Source organism: Stegostoma tigrinum, chromosome 22, assembly GCF_030684315.1.
Source record: "Stegostoma tigrinum isolate sSteTig4 chromosome 22, sSteTig4.hap1, whole genome shotgun sequence".
Lineage (NCBI taxonomy): Eukaryota > Metazoa > Chordata > Chondrichthyes > Orectolobiformes > Stegostomatidae > Stegostoma > Stegostoma tigrinum.
Genome location: NC_081375.1, coordinates 53927343 through 53944915, shown reverse-complemented (window position 1 = coordinate 53944915; position 17573 = coordinate 53927343). Strand labels below are relative to the sequence as shown.

The 17573-nt window shown below is 42.7% G+C and overlaps 1 protein-coding gene across 3 annotated transcripts in view; it reads right to left on the bottom strand.

Annotated features, from left to right (window-relative positions):
• Positions 1–1685: 1685 nt before the first annotated feature.
• LOC125463773 (WW domain-binding protein 2-like) overlaps positions 1686–17573 on the bottom strand; it is a 35339-nt gene continuing 19451 nt past the window's right edge. For all 3 annotated transcript variants that reach the window (XM_048555445.2, XM_048555447.2, XM_048555446.2), the window contains 5 exons: positions 17056–17148; positions 15802–15942; positions 11409–11528; positions 7665–7735; positions 1686–4246 (listed from right to left, as the gene is read on the bottom strand). In XM_048555445.2, the coding sequence (XP_048411402.2) occupies positions 4097–4246; positions 7665–7735; positions 11409–11528; positions 15802–15942; positions 17056–17148 (575 nt within the window). In that variant the 3' untranslated portion in view covers positions 1686–4096. The remainder of the gene's footprint in view (positions 4247–7664; positions 7736–11408; positions 11529–15801; positions 15943–17055; positions 17149–17573) is intronic.

Below are 17573 nucleotides of genomic sequence, written 5' to 3'. Positions count from 1 at the left end.
AAATTCGAAGTGAGCAAGACATGACCTGCCCCACACAAAGCCATGCTAACTGTTCCTGATTAGGCCATACTGTTCCAAATGCACACAAATCCTGACCCAAAAGAATTCTCTCCAGTAGCTTCCACACCACCGACATGAGACTCACTGGTCAATGGTTTACTGGGTTAACCCTACTTCCCTTCTTAAACAGGGGAACAACATTCACTACTTGACAGTGGCTAATGAGAATACAACGATCTTGGTCTAAGCCCCAGCAATCTCCACTTCTCTCCCTCAACAACTCAGGGTAGCTACCATTGGGCCCTGGGGACTTATCCACCTTGATGCTCTTCAACAGAACCAGCACCACTTCTTTCGTGATCTCAAAATGCCCTAGCATATTAGCATCCTCCATATCCTTCTCCTGTGTGAAGACTGACACAAAATACTCATTTAGCATCTCACACACATCCTCTACCTCCAAGCAGAAGTTCCCTCCTTTATCTGTGATAGGTGAAAACATAAGCTGTGGGGAGGATACTGACAGCAGAGAGATATATGCAGGATATGTGAATAGGCCACAAGGTGCCTGACAGTGCAATATTTGCAAATGTGAGGGTATTCACTTTAGTTTTATTTTAAAAAAAGCTTTTCTATTAAAATGAATCTATTATAAAATGATGCTCAGTGAGATTGGGTGTCCATAAGGAACACAGGAAGTTAGCAATATGGGTAACATATTCGTTAGCATATTAGGAAGACATGTTGGGCTTTACTTGAAAGGGATTACAGTACAGAAATGAAGATATCCTGTTACAATTCTGTACAGTTTTGATGAAACCACATCTGGATATTGTGTGGAATTTTGCTTTCCATATTTAAGGAAGAATCCATTGAAGGCAGTACAGCAAATGGTTCACTAATTTAAGTCTCCAGGTTGAGAGGCTACATAAATTGGTTCTATATTCCCTTTAAATTAGAAGAATGAGAATGATCTCATTGATGTAGACAATTCTGAAGGAGCATAACAAGATATATACCAATACGTATCTGCTGGTTGAAACATCTGAAACTCACAGGTGAAGTCTCAGAACCAAGATCAGTTAAGATTGCGGTAAGGAGAAATTTCTTCACTCAAAAGGGGTACAAATGTTTGGAATTTTCTACCCTAGAATGTGAATCCCTTAATATCTTAAATCTGAATGAACAGGTCTTCCATGTAAGGATAGAAGTGATGTAGGGAACTGGCAAAAAAGTGAGGATGAAACCCAAAAATCAGCCAAGATTGCACTGAATGGCACAGCAGGCTCAACAGGTTGAATAGTCTACTCCTGCTCATACTTCCTCTACCTGTACAGCAGACTGTAACCTTCCTTGGAACTTGGAAGAGACATTGTCTGAGTCATGTACACTAAATAATCAAAGAATAACATTTCGAACAAAAACTATACCAGGCCTGGGGCCTTGGTTAGAGAGAAATAGTGGAATATGTTGTGCTGTTATTTTATCCAAAGTGATCGGAGTGAAAATCTGAAGAAACATAATGTGATAATATGTTAACTGAAGCTGGAGCTTGGACCTTAATCCACCTGTAAATCTGCTGCAGTTATGATGGAGTGAGACACACCCTAGGGAGTTCATCCTTTTCAGGCAGTGAAGCCAGATTCAATGCAGCCTCTAGAGATAACAGACATTTCACTTCATTGCACTTATATACTTTATTGCAACCTAGAATATCTTGTCATAAATTTATACTGTGCAATTCAACAAGTCATTGGCCTGCTATATCAGAAACTATCCATCAGAGGCAGGGATGCATTGTGCATGCAGCAAGATGACAAGCTGGTGCCTATAACTGCTAGACCAGAATGTGAATCCCTTAATATCTTAAATCTGAATGAACAGGTCTTCCATGTAAGGATAGAAGAGATGCCTCATTTTATCTGTCCCTCGCTGTGGTAAACAAGTGCTAAACCAGCTCATCCTTGCTGGTATATAGATCACTAATAACATGGGTGTTGGTGAGGGTTTTGAAATACATGAATACAAAGGAAGTGAACATGCTTGCATGTGAATCACAACAGCTTATAACGATTTGTGGAATCAAACACAAAATGTTGTGTTTTACACAGAGACCTAGGGCCTAATTAACAATCTTCAAGCTAAGTCACATGGGTTCAACTATAATAATTGTGGTCCAATTCAATGCTGGGACAGAAACTTTTCAGGTTTCCTAGTTCATTGATTAGCAGACCTAAAAACTGGGCCTTATTGAGCATGACGTTCTTGGGCCATATTTACATCGGGAGATGCACTTGCTGCCACAGTTTCTAGCAATAAAACCTCCAGAGTTCTGGGATTTGGCACTGTTCTGTTGAGCTGAGCATCAGCAATGTATCATAATTTAAGCCATTAAAGAATCATTCACAGGAAGAATCTGAATGACTAAAATTCAAAATCCATTTACAGGGTGACTGTGGAGACCCGTTTACAGATCAGCATTGAGTAAAAGGCATAGTGCAGTAACTCAAGTTCCAGCATTGACTCACAGTACTGAAAGAGACCATTCAGCCCATGATACCTATGAAGGAACAATTCAACTCAACTCACTCCCTGTTCTTTATCACTAGCTCTACACCTGATTTCCCCTTCAAGTTTTTATTCCATTGTATTTGAATTTTTCTTTTGAACCTGCTTCCAGTGGCCTTTCAGGAGAGTGTATTCCAGATCAATACAATTGAAAACAAATCTAATCACACTCTTGCATCTATACACCACCCCAACAGCAATAGTTGGAAGGTAAAAGCATAAAGCTTCATCATTTATACGCGATGTTGCGGGATATTCCATATCAGCGCAATAGTCCTTGTGGATCCAGGGCAAGCAGAGGATCTGCTGCACATAATGCTACAAGATGAGAATTAACACAAAGCCACTGCCCTCTTATCTAGTGTGGATGGGCAGGACTTCACAGTCCCTACATCACTAACTTCTTATCCATAATCCGCTAAAGTCCTGTTGGCTCCTTTGTGCAGATGTAAGAGACTCCACAGCATCAAAAAAAAAATTAGCAGGGAGTTCTGGATGAACTGGCCAATATTTAAAGTTCAATTAATCTCATTAGAACAGATTATCTGGGCAGTCTTTTTGTGCACAAATTGGCAGCTCAATTTCCTAAACTAACAGAACTTCAAACCTCTCATTGGCTGTGTAAAGTCAAATGTAAATGCAAAGGTTAAGTCAGTTTTTGCTATGGCAATTCAATGGGTCTTGAAAGCACTAAATATCAATGGAAAGATGGTGACATTTTGCTAGTGTTACTGGATGAGTAATCCAAAAACTAGCATGCTTTAGGGATATCCAAATTCCAGTATGGCCACTGACAAATGCAAATTCAATTAATACATCTAGAATTGATAACTAGTCTCCATTATGGTAACCAAGAAACGATCAACTGACATAAGGACCAATCTATTTCACTACTGCGCTTTAGGGTAGGCAATCTGCCAAGCTTACTTGGTCTGACCTGTATGCAACTTCAGACTCAGTAACATGGTTGACTTTTAATGGTCCTCTGAAGTGGTCCAATACTCACTTCACTTAGGTCAATTAAGGTAGGGTGACAAATGCTGTTCTTGCCAGTGGTACATACATCCCATGAAAGAAGTTTTTAAATTTGGGCTTTCCCACAATGTGCTCAAGTCATCAATGAACAGGTAATAAGTGACTTGGAGACAACAATAACTGGACCAGTTCTTACTGAGCTTCTAAGTATCCCAAGCAAATTTGTTTCCTAATTAACAAATAGTCCATTAGAGTACAGATAGACAGAATGAAGGTAGGGAGTCAGTGACGTCTGTCCATGCAGGTGCGATGAAACTCAGGAGACCGCAAATAAAATATTGATCCATTCTGAAGAAAAAAAATAATATTCTGCAGTTCCTTAAGTAGATTTGCTGCCTGCTGCCATTCACTTTACTTGGCTTCCATTGCCCAAGGAAACGTTGTTTGCTGATACAGATGCATGTCAGTCGGCTGTAGCACCTCCAAAGTTGAGATGCTGAGAATCAGTGTCGCTTTCTTCAGCAGAAAAATACGCAGATCTTCAATTCACCAGTTATTGAGAGGAGTCAGGAGCAGTATGGAAGCGACATGCATGCTGTGGTTGCTGGCTCCAGTCACCAAGGGGCTGGCGAACTGTGTTCCCAAGCTGGTCACACTGCTGCCCTTGGTTTTCAGCACACGGTGTGTATGGAGGGGGTTGGTCCTGTTTGGGAGGACAGAGGATGGGAAATCAGCAACAAACACAAAGAAACAAAAGTTTCAAAAAGATGATGATAGTAGAGCAAACATCAGTTCAACTATAATTCACCCACCATGCATCCCCTCCCCTTCAGGTTTGGTATAAACTGTACTGGCATTGTAACAGGTTGAAGCAGCAGTTAAAGCAAGGCCAGTCACTTACCAAGTCTCACCCAACTTTAACCTGCTCTTTTCATCAGGTAAGGGTGATAGCATAGTAATTGGGTCAGAGCTTGGAGATGGATAGCAGCGAAGATTCACCCCTCGGACAGACTTAAATGGGAGAATTAAAGTATGTCAGAAGAACTCCAGGCTGATGATCCTGAAAAATGCAACTTTAGGTTTCCTTGTTGGCCAGGTGCTCACATACAGTTATTACAAAGGAGCACTGGGCCTCTATGACAAAAGGAACACTGCAACAGCCCTTCAAGTTCAAGTCAGAAACCTTTGAAATCACTTAGCCTTTCACCAGCTGAAAACAGTATCACCAGTTGTGGCCTTCTCTCCAAATTCTTGTCCCACTGGCTACACAATGGAATCAGATAAGTCTTCAGGTTTCCTTTCACCAGCTATCATATTGTTATTCCAAACCAACAATGCAGGTTTGATTTCTATTCTAGTTGGGGTAAACTTGTAGCCTGCCTCCTTGCTCTGATCTGGAGTTAATGGCAATGGCGAACCACACGAATTACCAAGGTGGATGGCTCACAGAATTCCATTAGCATGGAAAATTACCTGGGTTCCAGGGAAGACATTGTTTGATTGACAGCACAGTCTCTGATCTCTGCTGTCAACTGCAAGTGTCCACTTACACAAGATTAAGAGGTAGAGATATCAAGTGCTTACAGTTTCTGCTGTTGATGATGTAAATGATCGAGTTAGTACCCTCTGGTTAAAGGATTTTAATGTAATAAAAGTAGGCGCTAGTTGGATTTTTTGAAAGCTTTGAAAATATCCTATTATCTACAGGGCAAATTGGTTCTATACAGGGTGATGCATACTAATAGGAATAGCATGGCATAGTAAATGTATAGGGGGTGGTGGGGTCACGGGATTACTGTTTCCATTACAAATGGAACAAAGCCTTAAAAGCACCGAGGCAGGTATTTTATAAACTTCCCACTAGGCATCAAGCATTCCTTGCAGCTGCCTCCAATCTCTTTCCTAGGTTGGCTGGGCAGACTGCAGCTCAAACCAACGTCCAAAGACTGTCTTTGACAGCATTTTCAGCCAAGGCAAGGAGGCTGCAAAGTGTTCCCTAATCACATTAGAACAGCCTTCAAGATGAAAAGCCAGGCTATAATTACCATTCCTTCATTTTTGCTGGATTGATATCCTGCAACTCCTCGCTTAACACAGTGTGCCTTCACATCATGGACCGTTGACACTGAAAATGGAGGCTCACGTCCACTTCTCAACAGCATTTACTGATTGATGCCCTCTTACCCTTTACACCAGATACAGGAGCACAACCAAATGCAGGTTTCATTCCAAGCCACACAACATACTGACTATTTTGCTGTTCCTTCATTGTCATAGGTGAATATACTAGAAAGCCCTTGCAAACAGCACGATGGGTGTACCCACAGAGGTCCAAGATGACAGCTCACCTCCGTTTCAAGGGCACTTAGGAATGAACCAACACTGGTCTTGCCAGGAATGCTCACATCTCTAAACAGGAAGAAAAAAGTTCACCTATTGATAGCAACCAAATCTCATTGCCTTAAACAACTTGCTCTCAATGTTAACTCAGCTGCAACACTTGTTTCTATATCAGGAGTCTTGGAATCAAAACCCATGCTAGACACTGGAGGTCATAACTGAAGCAAAAGACATAGCACAATACTGATGGTCTGCCACTTTGTTGGAAGGGTCTTATTTAGGATGGGATATTAAACTATGACCCTGTCTGTTATCACAGGTATATATAAAAAGATCACAAAACACTATTCCAAAGGAGTGGGGATTTTCTGTCTTGGTTAACCAAAATCACAAACAGATTATCCAGTTATTTATAATATTTATGGTATTTTGTTGTGCAGAAAATGTACTGCCAAATTTCCTGAGAGATTACACTTCAAAAGGATTTCTTGGGGTGTGAAGCATAAGGGGCATGCCAGAGATCATGAAAGGCGTTATACAAATGCAAATCTGTTTTTCTTCTTTGGTGGCCATATATTACAACAGAAGCTAGGCTGTTCAAGGGCAATGTCTGGAACACTTTTTAAACTTAGGAGGAGGAGGAGGAGGAATCTGGAACAGTCTCACCCAGAATCCAGACGAGCAGGGTTGGGGGTGGTGCCAACTGATGTCACAGTGAAGATTGATAAATATCCCTGTCTGACAAACAAAAACTGTCACTGAACCAAGGTGGGTAAATAAACAATCTACACTGCACTCATGATCAAACTGAATTGCTAATCAAATCGTTGAATGGCCTTCTCCTATCTTTTTGATAGTGCGTGATGCATTAATGTAAAAGAAATTTTATTAGTTCACCCTAGATGAACACTCAAATGCAAATCTGCCCACAAACACAAACGCATTCAGTATGCCTGCTACAGTTCCATCTCAGCTGGTTTCATGCCAAACTCCCCATCTTTTACAAGCTCCAGACTCAGCTATTCCACTGCGTTCTTCACCAACTCCCCAACTTCCACAAATCTCAGTTCAGCCCCAATCCTACTGACTGTATCTTTACTTACCAAATTTCATACATAGTAACCTACACTAGCTCCTTCCTTCAGTACTTCATTTTAAAATCATCATTCATTTTAAATCTTATCATAGCCTCTCTTCTTCTACAACTTTCAGAGATAATGCGCTGCTTCACTTCTGGTCGTCAAGCACCTCCATAATCCCTTCAGTCTTCTCTACCCAACATCTTGTGGAAAAAGATGCTGGAAAAGCTCAGCAGAACTGAGGAAAGGTCACTGGACCCGAAACATTAACTCTGTTTTCTCCTCCACAGATGCTGCCAGACCTGCTGAGCTATTCCAGCAACTTTGTTTTTGTTCCTGACTGACAGCATCCACTGTTCTTTTGGTTTCCACTTTGTGGTTCAGTTCAGTATTCATTTTGAATCTAATATGCCTGTAAATATGCATTCCAAAAGCACTTTAAAGCTAATGGTGTTGTATAAATACTGATGTTGTATCTGATCCTTTGCTTCAATTATCCTGGGATTATTCGATGGGGACAATATAGAAGTTACTTTACTCCGTATTGAACCCCATGGTCTATGTGCGCTGAGCACACAAATTCTGACAATGACTGAACTCCATCATTTCCACGTGGACAAAACTACACAAAGTGAAAAGATTAGCAACATCTCAAACTATATATTTAAAAAAAAACAGACATTTCTTCTTCCTTGTCCTTACCATAGGCACACTATGAGGTGCTGACTGACTGCTCAGAGTATTTTCAGACTTGTTGGCAGGCCCTACTTCACCTGCAAAGAAAGAGGAGGAGTTTACCATGCACGTACCAGTGGAACAAACCTCTAATGCAATGCGATAAAATAGTGCAGCCCAACAAATCTCTGCTCCATCTTCCTAAATGGTATCAGCAGTCATGAATTTCCATTGAACTGGTGCGCTCTGATGGCTGACTAGGAAAGTCCCAAATCTTATCACTGCCATCAGGCATGCTGGAAGGATTTAGTGAATCTTCTCTCTACCGCAGTTCTGTCTGAATGAGATACCAGTGTTAGGTAGAACTTATGCAGACATTAGCAGGTAGAATAAAGGAGAACCCTAAAGCTTTCTATAGGTATGTGAGGAATAAGAGGATGACTAGGGTAGGAATAAGGCCAGTCAAAGACAGAAGTGAGAAGTTGTGTGTGGACCCTGTGGAGATTGGAGAGGTCCGAAATGAATATTTCTCATGTTTTCACTCAGGAAAAGGAGGAGAATATTATAGAGGAGATGACTGAGTTACAGGCTATTAGAATTGAAAGGATTGAGGTCAGTGAGAAGGAGGTGTTATCAATTCTAGAAGGTGTGAAGGTAGATAAATCCCCTGGGCCAGATGGGATTTTTCCGAGGATTCTCTGGGAAGCTAGGGGAGAAGATGGTGGAGCCTTTGGCCTTGATCTTTGAGTCGTCATTGTCTACAGGTTTAGGACTGGAGGATTGCAAATGTTGTGCCCTTGTTCAAGAAGGGCAGTAGGGATGACCCAGGTAATTATAGACCTGTGAGCCTTACGTCTGTTGTAGGAAAAGTTTTGGATACAATTATAAGAGATAGGATTTATAATCATCTAGCAAGCAACAATTTGATTGGAGATAGTCAGCATGGATTCGTCAAGGGCAGATCGTGTCTCATAAACCTCTTGAGTTTTCTGAGAAGGTGACCAAGCACGTGGATGAGGGTCAGGCAGTTGACGTGGTGTACATGGACTTCAGTAAAGCCTTTGATAAGGTTCCACATGGTAGGCTATTGGAGAAAATGCAGAGGCACAGGATTGAGGAAGATTTAGCAGTGTGGATTAGAAACTGGTTTTCTGTAAGGCAGCAGTGAGTGGTGGTTGATGGAAAATATTCAGCCTAGAGCCCAGTTACAAGTGGTGTGCCTCAAGGATCTGTTTTGGGACCACTGCTGTTTGTCATTTTTATAAATGACTTGGCCACAGGCATAGGTGGATGGGTTAGTAAGTTTGCAGAGGACACTAAAGTCGGTGGAGTGGTGGACAGTGTGGAAGAACGTTGGAGGTTGCAGGGAGACTCGGATAAGCTGCAGAATTAGGCTGAAAGGTTGCAAATGGAATTGAATACGGATAAATGTGAGGCGATTCACTTTGGGAAGAATAATAGGAAGGCAGAATACTGGGTCAATGGAAAGATTCTTGGTAGTGTGAATGTGCAGAGGGATCTTGGTGTCCATGTACATAGATCCCTGAAAGTTGCCACCCAGGTTGACAGTGCTGTTCAGAAGGCATATGGCGTGTTAGGTTTTATTGGTAGAGGGATTGAGTTCCAGAGCTGTGACGTCATGCTGCAACTGTACAAAACGCTGGTGCGGCCTCATTTGGAATATTGCGTACAATTCTGGTCGCCCCATTACAAGAAGGATGTGGAAGCATTGGAAAGGGTGCAGAGGAGATTTACCAGGATGTTGCCTGGTCTGGAGCGAAGGTCTTATGAGGAAAGGCTGAGGGACTTGGGTCTGTTCTCATTGGAGAGAGGAAGGCTAAGAGGGGATTTAATAGAGACATACAAGATGATCAGAGGGTTAGATAGGGTGGACAGTGAGAGTCTTTTTCTGAGGATGACGACGTTGGCTTGTACGAGGGGGCACAGCTGCAAATTGAGGGGTGATAGATTTAAGACAGATGTCAGAGGCAGATTCTTTACTCAGTGGTAAGGGCATGGAATCCCTTGCCTGCCAATGTAGTTAACTCAGCCACATTAGGGGCATTTAAACAGTCCTTGGATAAGCATATGGATGATAATGGGATAGTGTCGGGAAAAGGGCTTAGATTAGTTCACAGGTCAGCGCAACATCGAGGGCCGAAGGGCCTGTTCTGCACTGTATTGTCCAATGTTCTATGTTCTAACATATCACACATGGGATTTTCTGCTTTGTACAGGAGGTGTTACCCTGCTGAGTGGGTATCACACCCACTTCTGCAGGTCAGAAAAATCAAGTTCAAATTCCAGTACAGAGCCCAGAATATATGATCAAGAATGCTGTCCATTGCAGTATTATGCAAGCGCTGCACTGTTCGAAGTGCAGTCTTTTGGGAGAGACTCAGCACAGGTAATGTCTGGCTGGCATCTAAATGATCCCATATCACTATTTCGAATAAGAAGGAGGAGCTTTTTCTGAACATCTTAAACCAATATTTATCTCTCAACCAACATCATTAAAACAAATTACTCAAATACATAGCCCGATCGAGGAGGTTTTCTCCGAAAATTCGTTGCAGCATTTCCAACATTACAATGATCACACTCAGAAGGAGTGCTTCATTGACTAAAGTTAGAATCATACAGTACAAGAGGCCCTTCAGCCCATCACGTTTTGCTGCCAAAAAGATATTATTTATCTAACATTCATAACTATGGAGTAATGAAACTTCACATGCTCGCCCAAGTACTTTTTAAAGGTTGGGGTTTCCCACCTCCCCCACCAGTGCATTCCAGACCACCACCATCCTCTGGGTGAGGATGTTTTTCCCCCCAAAACCCTTTTAACCCTTTGACTGTGAAATGTAATCTGTGCATTCCATCATTTGTTGAAGGATTTAATGTGTGATGTTACATGATGCATGATATTACTTGCTTTACATTCAGCCTTGCTGAGCTTTTAGAAATGACTCAGAACAGACTAATTAGAGTCTGGGTCATTTGATATCTCCAACAGTAAAGTGCTGACACTGTTTCACGGTTAGTAAAATAGCGAGGTTAGACAGGCTAGTGTATTGCTTCCAATTTACAAACAGCAAGGTCTCACAACATCAATAAGACAGCAACCAGAATTTGTTTTAGTGCTGTCAGTAAAGGGGTAAATATTGGCCAGAACATAAATAACTCTACTGCTCCTCTAACCATTCCATGATCATCATCCAATTTAATGAATCATCCAAAAGGGGTCAGCACGGTAGCTCAGTGGTTAGCACTGCTGCCTCACAGCACCAGGGACCTGGGTTCAATTCCACTCTCAGGCGACTGTGTGTAGAGTTTGCACATTCTCCCCATGTCTACATGGGTTTCCTCCCACAGTCCGAAGATTAGCAGGGTAGGTGGATCAGCCATGCTAAATTATCCATGGTGTTCAGGGATGGGTAGGTTAGTTGGATTTTTGGGGAATGGGTCTGGGTGGTCTCAGTCAATATGGACTTATTCGGCCGAAGGGCCCGTTTCCACAATTTAGGGATACTATGATGAAGGCACTTCCAGTATCAGACAAGGTTGAAGTCGGACTTCAGCTCACAGAACAAGGAGAGGTTTAACAAAAAATACAAATTTGTTTGGCATCCCTCATCCAACCAAATGACTCCTATATGCCCCAAGAATGCTGGACAACAAGGCATGTTCAGTCAGTTCTCAGGGATACCTTCAAAGCTAAAAAGTCAGAAAATTCACGTTAAAGTATGATTGGCCTCAGAAGGGCTTACTTACAATCCTGCGTCCGTGACAGAAGTGCATCACCTCCTGGAAGAGTCATAGGACCTGGGTAAGGAGGAGGTGCCATATAGTTCATTGTACCTTCTGTGGGAGGTGGTCCAGGGTAAAATCCAGCTATGAAAATAATAGCAGCAGGTAAATAATTTGGCAAAGATATGCACAAACTTCAGTGCTGATCACAGTGGGGAAGAAATGAAAAGAATTGGCCCCCATAGATGTAAGTTTGCTCACTGAGCTGGAAGGTTCGTTTCCAACTCAGTGAGCAAACTTACATCGAGAACCTCAACCGGAGCTCCAAATCTTCTCAAAACTCACTAATTGGCCTCCATGTCACAGGAGGCTAGAGACTATTATGCCTGACCACGGGTTCTTGACAGACTGTGTATATACATAAAGACTGAACAAGGACACGATCAGGATTAGCAGTGATATCCCCCAGCCATAATGATGTTTGACAATTAAGCACTTTGAAGAATGACTACTTCAGAGGAAAATCCAGCTCCTGTGAAACTTTATGAGGAAGAAGAGTGCAAATGGGGGAAAGAATCACTGGTGACTAATTTTCAATATCATGCATATTTTACCACAAGGACAACCATATGTACCAAGTGCTGGTAGGCTATGAAACTATGACTGGAGAGGTCAAAAATCAGGCTTAGATAACACGGTGTGAAGCTGGATGAACAGAGCAGACCAAGCAGCAGAGGAGCAGGAAAGCTTGATATTTTGGGTGGGGACCCTTCTTCAGAAATGGCAGAGGAGATGGGGATTCTGAAATAAGTAGGGAGACAGGGGAGGCAGATAGAAGAAGATGGATAAAGGAGAAGATAGGGTGAGAGGAAACAGACAGGTCAAAGAGGTGGGATGAGGTTAGTGGGTAGGAGATGGGGGTGGGGCTTGAGGTGGGAGGAATGGTTAGGGAGGCGGGGATGAGCTGGGCTGCTTTTGGCATGTGGTCGTGGGAGGGAAGATTTTGAAGCTTGTGAAGTCCTCATTGATGCCCTTGGGCTGCAGGGTGCTGTCCACTCACTGGACATAAATTGTATTTCCTTCAAGACAAGATTTTCAGCCTGTTTTCCAGCATTCGCAGTTCCTACTATCTGTGTCTCAAAATCAGGCTTGTCTGAATTGGTAGAAGGGGAGATCACTAATAATCATGGTTAGGAATCTGTGCCAATGTGTACAGGCAAGTAAATTAAATTGTGGGGAGCAACTGTGCATTTATAGCTGGGGGAAAGGCAATTACGATGAGATTAGGCAAGATTTAGGGAGCATAGGATGGGGAAGGAAACTGCAGGGGATGGGCACATTGGAAATGTGGAGCTTATTCAAGGAAAAGCTCCTGTGTGTCCTAGATAAGTATGTACCTGTCAGGCAGGGTGGAAGTTGTAGAGCGCGGGAGCCGTGGTTTACGAGGGAAGTGGAATCTCTGGTCAAGAGGAAGAAGGAGGCTTATGTTAGGATGAGATGTGAAGGCTCAGTTAGGGCGCTTGAGGGCTACGAGGTAGCCAGGAAAGACCTAAAGAGAGAGCTCAGAAGAGCCAGGAGGAGACATGAGAAGTTGTTGGCGGAGAGGATCAGGGTAAACCATAAGGCTTTCTATAGGTATTTAAGGAATAAAAGAATGACGAAAGTAAGATTAGGGCCAATCAAGGATAGTAGTGGGAAGTTGTGTGTGGAGTCAGAGGAAATAGGGGAAGCACTGAATGAATATTTTTCAACAGTATTCACTCTAGAAAACGACACTGTTGTCGGGGAGAATACTGAGATACAGGCTACTAGACTAGGTGGAATTGAGGTTCACAAGGAAGAGGTATTAGAAATCCTACAGAGGGTGAAGATAGATAAGTCCCCTGGGCCAGATGGGATTTATCCTAGGATCCTCTGGGAAGCCAGGGAGGAGATTGCCAAGCCTTTGGCATTGATCTTTAACTTGTCATTGTCTACAGGAATAGTGCCAGACAACTGGAGGATAGCAAATGTGGTTCCCCTGTTCAAGAAGGGGAGTAGAGACAACCCTGGTAATTATACAGTAGTGAGCCTTACCTCAGTTGTTGGTAAAGTGTTGGAAAAGGTTATAAGAGATAGGATTTATAATCATCTAGAAAAGAACAAATTAAATTAGGGATAGTCAGCACAGTTTTGTGAAGGGAAGGTCATGCCTCACAAACCTTATTGAGTTCTTTGAGAAGGTGACCAAACAGGTAGATGAGAGTAAACCGGTTGATGTGGTGTATATGGATTTCAGCAAGGTGTTCGATAAAGTTCCCCACAGTAGGCTATTGTACAAAATGCGGAGGAATGGGATTGTGGGAGATATAGCAGTTTGGCTCGGAAATTGGCTTGCTGAAAGACAGAGGGTGGTGGTTGATGGGAAATGTTCATCCTGGAGACCAGTTACTAGTGGTGTACCGCAAGGGTCGGTGTTGGGTCCACTGCTGTTTGTCATTTTTATAAATGACCTGGATGAGGGTGTAGAAGGATGAGTTAGTAAATTTGCAGATGACACTAAGGTCGGTGGAGTTGTGGATAGTGACCAAGGATGCTGTAGGTTGCAGAGAGACATAGATAAGCTGCAGAGCTGGGCTGAGAGGTGACAAATGGCGTTTAATGCAGACAAGTGTGAGGTGATGCACTTTGGTAGGAGTAACCAGAATGCAAAGTACGAGACTAATGGTAAGATTCTTGGTAGTGTAGATGAGCAGAGAGATCTCGGTGTCCACGTACACAGATCCTTGAAAGTTTCCACCCAGGTTGACAGGGCTGTTAAGAAGGCATAAGCATGTTTTAGCTTTTATTAATACAAGGATTGAGTTCTGGAACCAAGAGGTCATGCTGCAGCTGTACAAAACTCTGGTGCGGCTGCACATGGAGTATTGCATACAGTTCTGGTCACCACATTATAAGAAGGATGTGGAAGCTTTGGAAAGGGTGCAGAGGAGATTTACTAGGATGTTGCCTGGTATGGAGGGAAGGTCTTAGGAGGAAAGGCTGAGGGACTTGAGGCTGTTTTCGTTAGAGAGAAGAAGGTTGAGAGGTGACTTAATTGAGACATATAAAATATTCAGAGGGTTAGATAGGGAGAGCCTTTTTCCTAGGATGGTGACGGCGAGCACGAGGGGGCATAGCTTTAAATTGAGGGGTGAAAGATATAGGACAGATGTCAGAGGTAGTTTCTTTACTCGGAGAGTAGTAAGGGAATGGAACGCTTTGCGTGCAACGGTAGTAGATTCGCCAACTTTAAGTACATTTAAGTCATCATTGGACAAGCATATGGACGTACATGGAATAGTGTAGGTTAGATGGGCTTGAGATCGGTATGACAGGTCGGCACAACATTGAGGGCCGAAGGGCCTGTACTGTGCTGTCATGTTCGATGTTCTATGTTCTAAGTGCAGTTGAGGCAGAAAACAGTGTTTAGCCTCAGGCCCGCTGGCTTGGTTGGGGGTGTGGCGGGGTGTGGCGGGGTGTGGCGGGGGGGGGGGGGGGGTGGTGTGGGGAGATGGCTGCTGTTAAACAGCTTAGGAGGTAAGGATTAATCCAATTACCTTCTATCTTTTAATGCTAAATGGCCTGGCAGAGAGTTGCCACAAGGGGTTGCTTGGCCTAAATGTGTGCTCCAAGATGACTGTGTATATTTCATGAGAAAATGCTTACACAAAGAAGCAAGTGCCAGTAAGAATGTCATCCATAAGCAATTAAAATGACACTTTTAGCAGCTAGTCTAAAAACAGGTAGAGGGAACCATTACTAGTACAATGTAGGAGACATATTTAGAAAGCTAATCTTTCCAAAAAAACTCCTCAAAAAAAGAGTTGAAGAATAAAAGTTGATCACAAACTTTTTTTTCAGGGAAATATTTACTGTACGAGGCAACCAGGAGCACTTATGTAAGCAGTGATAATGGGAACTGCAGATGCTGGAGAATCCAAGATAACAAAGTGTGAAGCTGGATGAACACAGCAGGCCAAGCAGCATCTCTGATGAAGGGTCTAGGCCCGAAACGTCAGCTTTTGTGCTCCTGAGGTGCTGCTTGGCCTGCTGCGTTCATCCAGCTTCACACTTATGTAAGCAGCTTGTTTTTAAAATATTCAGGCACAGAAAAGTCAAGGCTTTGAAAGATGTGACATATCTTGCGACCTTATCTGAAAAGCATACAAGTTAGGTGTCCAATAGTTAGTTGAAAAGCTTGAAAGATAGATATCACAAAATCTGCTATATCTAAATGTAAACTGTTCCATTTCATTCACTACTGAGCAGCTTCTTTTTAACCCCAACAAGTTATGAAGCATAGAAGGAAGGAAAGAGACACTAACATGGAGTGTCTACCATCGCCAGTAACTGGTGGATAATCAGTGTTCTTCCCAACATGGGAATGTGAACTCACCTGGAAGTGGGGGAGGGTAGGCAAAGATTGCAGAATTTGGTGCATCATATGCTGGGACTCCCACAGGTACTGTAGTTCCACACGCACTGTTTGGCATATAGGTGTAGCCAAATGCACCAGCTGGGATTTCACCCCTAGAGGCTGAAGGAGAATAACAAGAGATGGAGTGCTTAGTAAACAAGGTCTCAATTCGATTTAAGGTTGACTCTAAACCTAAATGTTGGGTGACTGAACAAACATGCCATGTCAGAGAACCTGTTCAGGCCCCACAGCTACCCTCGCCAACTCAAGATAATGAAATGGCACAGCTCCTATTAATATGACCACTCCTTCTGTGAGTAACAGCAACAGATCTGTGCCCACCAATACTCAGTATTACACACAGTGAGACACTTGTCTACATTACTAAACAATATTAAACAGTGTCAGCCCTGTACCTGCATCAAAAGAGGAAAAAAAACTTCATATTTCATTTTGATTAGGCAACAATAGGCATGACCAAATGCCAAAAGGCAACTGGCCACATTATTGTTGCCAGACATGCAGTCAGTCTCAGACCTATTGCTCAACAGGCTAAATGGGACCATGTTACCCAAAACATTCTTGCCCTCATCTCACAACACATAATGGTTGGGGTATTAGAGTAGCACAAGAGTTCCAGTCCGTCAGTAACCACAAACCAAAAGCAATAAGATCAGTTTCTTTGGACAAATCATTGCCTTTGAAGTCCCCAGATGCCATTAACCAAGCAATTCCATATGATAATGCAACCTTGCTCATCTCAAGAGCATTTCCACAGCAATGCTCAAAACCCCAGGAATACCTCAATATACTTCAGTCAATGAACTGTAAATCAGTAATAAAGTGGGAAACACTGTAGCCAATCCACAATAAAACTCCTACAAAATAAATAATTTGATGATCCTTTTAGTGATGCTGGTTGAGTGATAAAGATTGCTAAGGAGAACAAAAATATTACAGTCTGCTCTGCTTAAAAATAGTGCCATAGCATCCCTTTACCACCACCTAGGAAGCAGACAGGGCCTCTGTTTAACGTTTCATCTGAAAGATGGCATCTCTGCCACTGTGAAGCGCGACCTGCATTATCCCAACTGCCTGTCCCACTCCTTTGTCTCAGACATCTGGACTGACTGCTCTCACAACTAGATAACTGGAAGAAAAACAAAAAAGTATAAAAAGGAAAGCAAGTGGGACCAGGACTGTGGAGTCAGGAAAGACTGAACTGAACCTCACCTTGTGATGCTGTATGTAACATCTGCTGTCCAAATTCAATGGTACCTCCACTGGTGAAAGAAAGCTTAAATGCTGCAGAACCTTCCCATCCTCCTGTGGAATAGAATGAGGACCAGAATGCAGTGGAAAAAAACAGACATTCTTCAAAGCTTCTCCAATTCCAAGACCAACGCACAAACATTTATTTTCATCCCACACCAATGGAAATAAAATTTAGCAAACAAAACTGACAGCATTATTTCAAGGATCATCTGACCATAGCCCTCAACCAAAACCTGTCCCACAGCCACCCATTCTCTCCCCCAAATCTTTCATTCCCAGTCAACCCACACCCTTAATTCCTTCTCTCCTGTCCAAATGACTGGACTCCATCAGCACTATCTGGCCAGAAGCACTGCTGGCTAACTTACTCGGGTTTATCTAAAATAAACGCTTCAAACACTCCTATTGTCCCGTCTGGACTAACATTGTGGAGTAGTTATTCATTATTTTAGAGAACAGATTTCCTTCCATTGCTT